Source organism: Pteropus alecto, unplaced genomic scaffold (genome assembly GCF_000325575.1).
Source record: "Pteropus alecto unplaced genomic scaffold, ASM32557v1 scaffold49, whole genome shotgun sequence".
Taxonomy (NCBI): domain Eukaryota; kingdom Metazoa; phylum Chordata; class Mammalia; order Chiroptera; family Pteropodidae; genus Pteropus; species Pteropus alecto.
The window spans coordinates 862,559-869,667 of NW_006443131.1; the positions used below are offsets into that span (position 1 = coordinate 862,559).

Below are 7,109 nucleotides of genomic sequence, written 5' to 3' on the forward strand. Positions count from 1 at the left end.
AAGCAAACGGGAGGCAGGGCCGTGGCCTCTCACCTCCCAGTCTCCGTCTCTGCCCCGGCGGCAGGTAGAGCCCTCCCCAGGTGCTGCACCTGGTCGTGACGGTGGCGATGCCTGACGTTCAGACAGCACTCGCGCGAAGTGCTCACGTCCTTGCACGTTCCCCAGGCCACCCCCGAGGCGTAGCGCTGCGGTCGTGCGTGCGCGCGAGTGTGCGCGTGTGCCCCGGACGGGGCCTTCGGGGCCAGCCACACATCTCCACAGGGGCGGGTAGCAGACCGTAGGCCAGACGCTCCTGCTCGAGCGCGAGGTTACTCCTTTCCGATACGTTTAACACGCGCCAAGTGGTTTTGCCAAATGAGGATCACCGAGGTTTAGGGCAGATGCGAGTGAGCGCTGTGCCGGGCCGAGCGGGGGCCTCTGATGGGATGGGTGAGCTAGCACGCAGGGTGGCGCTGGCCCGGTGGCCGGGGTCTGGCAGGCGCAGCATCCTGCGAAGATGTCTGAGGCTGTTTGCGAACTCGTGTTCCTGAAGTGTCTGGGTGAATCTGCCCTGACCCACTCACAGGGGCCCTGGAGGTGGGGGGCCCTTGGCCGGCACAGGAAGCCCCAGGGCTGGGAGTCTCAGGCCAGAGGTGGGTCGTCTTCCTCGCTTCCGGGCACTGTGCACCCAAGCAGCTTCCCTCCCTGGCCGAGGTCTGCCGTGGGTGACGCACCCCATGGGGCATCCGGAGTCGTCTGGACTAGAATTGCTCTGCCAGACCAGTGGGGGCGTCGGAGGGGGGGTCAGCTGCCATGTGGCTTCTAACCCCAGAGACGGTCCCTCAGGGCCTCAGGGTGTGGGGGCTCCGTGTGTTCACCAAGCTCCAGGGCTGACCCGACCCAGCCGCGGGCGTCCTGGGCAGTGCAGGTCCAGCCACGTGGCTGTCTCAGGGCCTACGTGCCACGGCACTGGAGGCGAGCACGTCGCCAGCACCTGGTCCCCCCCAGACCCCGCAGGCCGTGCCCGTCAGGAAACCGTCTGCTCCTGGAGGAGAAACGGGGGCTTTGGAGGGGCGTGTCAGGCGAGAGCGGGGGAAACACGGTGGGTGTCAAGCCAGCCCCCCGACAAGCCCTGTGGTGGGGGCTAGGACAGGGACCACACTGCCTTTCTCCCTCACGGGAGACCTCGTCAGAGGAAGCGCCTGCCTCCGGCAGCTTCTGCGGGCCGGGCCGGGCATCCTGATGTGGGACGTGGGCGGCACGGCCTCCCTCACCGGATTTGAGCAGGCCTGTGCCCCGCTCTGGGGACGGGGCTTCACGAGCAGGGAGGCAGCGTGTCACTGAGAAGCAGCTGCCGTCTAGGAAGCCTTGGTGTCTGGTGAATCCAGGGATTTGGGCCTGAGGAGGGACCTCTGCACCATGGAGGCGCCCTTGAGATGGCAGCAGGTGATGCTGGCCAGGACACGGGCCTGAGGCCTCTTGCCGCCCCCAGCTCGCGTTCCGAGGTCCGCCTGGGCCGCTCCGAGAGCCTGAAGGGCCGGGAGGAGCTGGCACGCTCCCGGAAGACAGACAGCGTGCCTCGCTCCCGCAGCGATGTGGACGTGGACGCCGCCGCCGAGGCCGCCCGCCTCCACCAGTCGGCCTCGTCCTCCGCGTCCAGCCTCTCCACCAGGTGCGCGGGGCTCTGGCTGCCCGGCCTAGCAGGGCTGCAGGTGCGGGCTTGCTGAGCGTCGGCCTTCTCCCCACAGGTCTCTGGAGAACCCAACCCCTCCCTTCACCCCCAAAATGGGCCGCAGGTGAGCCGGGCGCGCCACAGCCGTGTGCGGCCGTCCCTCCCGTCCGTGGGCACGGGCAGGCGGGGGAGGCCGAGGCAGAGGGACAAACCCCACGTGCGCGTCTTCTGTCTGGGTGAAGCCGAGCGTCTGTCTTCCCCAGGAGCGTTGAGTCCCCCAGCCTGGGGTTCTGCACCGACGTCCTCCTGCCCCACCTCCTCGAGGACGATCTGGGCCAGCTGTCGGACCTGGAGCCAGAGCCGGACACCCAAAACTGGCAGCACACAGTGGGCAAGGACGTGGTGGCCGGGCTGAGCCAGAGGGAGGTCGACCGGCAGGAGGTCATCAACGGTGAGGGCGTGGGCGGGGTGGCAGGGAGTCAGTGGGTGGCCCTGGGGACGGGACCAGGTTCGTGCCACCCATCCGAAAGGGCCGCTGCGGTTCTGGCCCGTGGGTGAGAGGAAGGGTGATGTTTGGTTCCCCGGAGGCAAAGGGGTTGGGGTCTCGGGAGCGGCCGTGGTCTTGGCTGACGTGCTCTCCCCGCGTGCCCCCCGCCCGCCCAGAGCTGTTCGTGACCGAGGCCTCGCACGTGCGCACACTCCGCGTCCTGGACCTGGTCTTCTACCAGCGCATGCGGAAGGAGAGCCTGTTGTCGCGCGAGGAGCTGGCCCGGCTCTTCCCCAACCTGCCTGAGCTCATGGAGGCACACAGTGAGCCCCGCCCCGCGGCGCCCCCGCGCCCCCGCGAGGGAAGCCCCTGCCTCCCCGCCCCCCAGCACTGGCTCGGAGCCCCTCGCGGTCTGTGCTGCAGGGCCCGGCCGTGCAGCTGAGCCGCAGGCCTCTCTGTCCCCCCACCAGACTGCTGGTGTGAAGCCATGAAGAAGCTGCGGGACGAGGGCCCTGTCATCGGGGAAGTCGGCGACCTCATGTTGGCCCGGGTGCGCTGCAGGCCCCCACCAGGCACACGGCCTTCCCCGCAGAGGCGGTGGGGTGGGGGGGAGCCAGGCTGGTCCAGGCAGGCGTGTGACGCCCGGGCTGCTGTCCACTCTGCCCAGTTCGACGGCCCCGCCCGAGAGGAGCTGCAGCGGGTGGCCGCCCAGTTCTGCTCCTACCAGTCAGCCGCCCTGGAGCTGGTCAAGGCCAAGCAGCGCAAGGACAGCCGGTTCCAGCTGTTCATGCAGGTGCGTCGTGGCCTTGCCTCTCTAGCACGCCCCGCCTCCCATGACAAAGCCAGCGGGCTCCACGGACCAGGCCCGCCCAGCCCTCCTGGACGCCCCCAGGCTCCCAGCCCCCTCCCCGAGGGAGGCCCAGAACCCTGCAGCCACTCCGCCACACACACACACACACACACCCTGAACACCCTCCAGAAACACTGACTTATACCGCCCTCGAGACACACACCTGCTGGTGGGAAAGACGCAGGATCTGGCTCACCTGTCAGCCCCTGTGCACCTAGGTGGCTCTGTTCCTGTCTGCGACATGGGAACGCTTCCTGCTCTGAGTGGCCCATCCCACCAGATCCCTCCCTGGGGCCCTTGTCTCCCTGCCCCCCACGGCCCGTCCTCTGCGTATTCAAGGAGGAGACTGCTCTCTGGGACTAGGGCCTGTAGGGTGCTTCGCCCCACCGGTCCTGACCACAGTGGCGTCCCCTTTGTGCCCTTGTGTCCAGGAGGCCGAGAGCCACCCTCAGTGCCGGCGGCTGCAGCTGCGAGACCTCATCATCTCCGAGATGCAGCGGCTGACCAAGTACCCACTGCTGCTGGAAAGCATTCTCAAGCACACGGAGGGTAGGGCCGGGCCAGGGCGGCACCTTCACTTCAGACCCCATCCACACTGGCTTGCCATGTGGCCCCCCAGCGAGTCCCTGACCTCTGGCCTCCAGGGTCTCCACGCTAGCCTTGCTGTGGTCAGGCTCAGAGACGATAGTCGGGAGTGAGCGTGGGGCGTAGGGTGGTCAGTGGTGGCAGGAGGCGGGGGCTGCCTCTAGCCCGTGCGGGGCTTCTGTGCAGAGCAGGGGATGGCACCTTGAGGGACAGGTTGGCCCGCGGGGCCCCTTGGTGCCTCTGGCCAGGATCGTGGTCGCACACCTGGCGCCATGCCTACATTTCTGCCTCGCCACCCCGGCCAAGGCCTCTGCAGACCCCAAGACACACTGTATGTGGGAACTCTGGAGGGGCAGGGCCCGTTTGGAACGACGGGGTCTGTCCCCGGTTCTCACCGTCCCTGGGGTCCTGGGCACCTTTCACCACCCTCAACTTGCGACGTCGGAGCCAGGGTACACAGGTACGAGGAACTACAACGTGTATAGACAGGTGTTCCTCGGGCACACACCACAGTCGCCCACTTCTGTAGAGCTGGCTGTAACCTGGGCAAGAGGTCCCACGAGCCACCCATGTCCTCAGCAGCGGTCTGCACCCCGAGGACCCTCACACTGCGGTCCTCAGGTCCTCACCCGTACCTGCCGTTTTGGGGCCGGTGGTACAGGGCTTGGACAGGTTCCTCAGGCAGGAGCCCCAAGCCGCCCCTCTACGCCGGCTGGCAGGTGGCACGTCTGAGCACGAGAAGCTATGCCGGGCCCGCGATCAGTGCCGGGAGATTCTCAAGTACGTGAACGAGGCGGTGAAGCAGACAGAGAACCGGCACCGTGTGGAGGGCTACCAGAAACGCCTGGACACCACCTCCCTGGAGAGGGCCAGCAACCCCCTGGCCGCGGAGTTCAAGGTGCGAGGCGGGGAGCAGTCAGCCCTCCGACATGCACACACCCCGCCTGGGGCCCTGAGGAGCAGGCGGGTTCTCGGGGCAGGAGACGTGGGCTGTATGGGGCAGGGTGCGTCGTGGGCCCTGGCGCCCTGGCCACCCGTCCTGGACAGATGCAGGGGGACAGCAGGCCAGGCTACCAACTGCAGGCGAAGGTGCAGCTGTTTCGGGAGGGAACCAGCTGCGGGGCTGAGCTGGGAAGGCAGAGGGCGCTGTGGAAGGTGGGTAAGACACCCAAGCCAGAGCCGTCGGCACATCCCCTAGCACAGGACACGTGACTTCACAGTGGCCTTTTTACTGGTTTGTGTCCCTCACAAGAGGGTAAGGGCAGCAATATTTCTCGTCACCACTGGTTCTTAGCACTTTCACGTGGTGTCTGATGCATAGTAGGCTGTCGAATACTTGTCGAATAAATGGATATGTGCGTGAGTGGGCGGATGGATGACGGATGGGTGTTGGTTGGATGGGTGGGCAGATGATGGGTGGATGGATGATGAGTGGGTGGATGGAGAGATGATGGGTGGATGGTGGGTGGATGGATGGTTAATGGATGGGTGGGTGGGTGGATGGTTAATGGATGGGTGGGTGGGTGGATGGTGGGTGGATGAAGAGATGGTGGATAGAGAGATGATGGATGGAGAGATAGGTAGATGATGGGTAGATGGATGATGGATGGATGGATGGGGGGTGGATGATGAATGGATGGATAGATGAATGATGAGTGGGTGAATGGAGAGATGATGGGTGGATGATGGGTGCATGGATAATGGGTGGATGGATGGATAGATGGATGATGGGGGGATGGGGGGTGGATAGATGATGGATGGCTTCTTCTTAACAGAGCTTGGATCTCACAGCCAGGAGAATGATCCATGAGGGGCCCCTGACCTGGCGGATCAGCAAGGATAAGACCTTGGGTGTGTGCTGGGGGTGGGGCTGGGGCAGCCTGGGGGTTCGCAGGAACGGCTGTCCCAGGTGATGGTCCGTCCCGGGAGCCCCTGGGCCCTGTGCTCTGAAGGGCGGCGAGGAGCTGGGTGGCCATCTAGAGCATGGTGGGCGAGCGTGCTCCCTTGTCACCGCGCGGGGACCTCACACGGGGACCAGGAGGGCTGGTGTCCCAGGGCCTCTCGCTCCACCCGCTGCGGAGGGAGCAGGGGCGGCAGGCCGCTCACCGGTGCCACCCGCAGACCTGCACGTGCTGCTGCTGGAGGACCTGCTGGTGCTGCTGCAGAAGCAGGATGAGAAGCTGCTGCTGAAGTGTCACAGCAAGGCGGCCGCGGGCGCCGCGGACGGGAAGCAGACCTTCAGCCCCGTGCTCAAGCTCAACGCCGTGCTGGTCCGCTCCGTGGCCACAGGTGCCGTGAGGAGACGGGCCCGCCCAGCCTTGGCCCGGGCCGTGGTCCCTGGCGGTCGTGTCCAGCAGGCACTGGGCTGCGTAGGGCCGGCCTGGGGTCCTACGGGACTTCCCGGGCTGCCTGCATCCCTCCCCCGTCCTGGCCCATCTAAGCAGAGGATGCGGCACGAGCTGGGGCAGGACGATGGGCTTATGGGGACCAGGTGAAGACGGACGACCTGGTGCAGCCAGGACACGAGCCCCCAGGGTGGGCCAGGGTCAGGGAGAACGGGCTTTGGGGGCAGAGGGCAGCAGGACAGGCCCCCTGCGGCAGGACGACGGGTGGGCGGTGTGCAGGGCAGGCTCTGCAGCAGGACCCAGCAGCCGCGTCCCCTAGTCTCATCGTCTGGAACGTGGGGCGACCCCCGCCCTGCTTCTGGGGATCAGAGGGACATGGGTGTGAGAACTGTCACAAACTCAAGGCACCACGCACGTCAGCCCTCGCTGTTGGGGGAGCGGGAGGGTGATGGGTGGCCGTGGAAGAGCCCGTTAGGGGTTCCGGAACGGTCTCTGTCCCTTTCATAAGGAGGTCCCAAGGGGTTCTGACGACTCAGGCCCGTCTCATGCTGCATGCGTCGTGGTGAGGGTCAGGGCTGCACAGTGTCCCGAGCCCAGTACACACCCTCTCCCCTTCCTTCGTCACATAGACAAGCGGGCCTTCTTCATCATCTGCACGTCCGAGCTGGGCCCACCCCAGATCTATGAGCTGGTGGCATTGACCTCATCAGACAAGAACACGTAAGCGTTGATTCAAGGGTCACATGTACCTGCTGCCCCCTTGGGACCAGGGTGCTGTGTGTGAGGACACAGTGAGGCCCGGGATGGGCCCCAGAGCAGTCAGGACGGGGCTTCGCGGGGGCAGTGGGAGGCGGGGCAGACTGAGCGGAGGGGGTGCGGGGGGGCGGGAGCCACACTCTTCCCTGTCTCGGGCCCCACCCCCTCCCTCTTGGATTCCCTTTCCCTTGCTCACATTCCTCTCAGACGTTTGCCTCCAGGACCCTTGCCCCCACCCCTGTGGTCCACCCACCCTGTGTCCCCCGAGAACGGCCAGCCGGAGGTGGCCTGGCACAGTGGAGAGACGGGTTGTTAGGCGGTTTCCCAGCTTCAGGGCCGTCACCCGTAAACTGGGTAATGCGGGGCACTCGGCAGACGCAGCGGGCCCTGCCCGCAGCAGACAGCGGCCGTTCAGTCTGCGGCAGCTGCGGCGAT

The 7,109-nt window shown here is 66.2% G+C and overlaps 1 protein-coding gene across 1 annotated transcript in view; it reads left to right on the forward strand.

Annotated features, from left to right (window-relative positions):
• Positions 1–7,109, forward strand: part of ARHGEF11 (Rho guanine nucleotide exchange factor 11) — a 60,447-nt gene that overhangs the window by 47,874 nt on the left and 5,464 nt on the right. The window contains exons 22-33 of the mRNA XM_025040840.1: positions 1,472–1,651; positions 1,728–1,775; positions 1,915–2,102; positions 2,315–2,461; positions 2,609–2,688; positions 2,806–2,931; positions 3,420–3,537; positions 4,293–4,471; positions 5,349–5,424; positions 5,695–5,862; positions 6,548–6,638; positions 6,882–6,957. Of these exons, the coding sequence (XP_024896608.1) occupies positions 1,472–1,651; positions 1,728–1,775; positions 1,915–2,102; positions 2,315–2,461; positions 2,609–2,688; positions 2,806–2,931; positions 3,420–3,537; positions 4,293–4,471; positions 5,349–5,424; positions 5,695–5,862; positions 6,548–6,638; positions 6,882–6,957 (1,477 nt within the window). The remainder of the gene's footprint in view (positions 1–1,471; positions 1,652–1,727; positions 1,776–1,914; positions 2,103–2,314; positions 2,462–2,608; positions 2,689–2,805; positions 2,932–3,419; positions 3,538–4,292; positions 4,472–5,348; positions 5,425–5,694; positions 5,863–6,547; positions 6,639–6,881; positions 6,958–7,109) is intronic.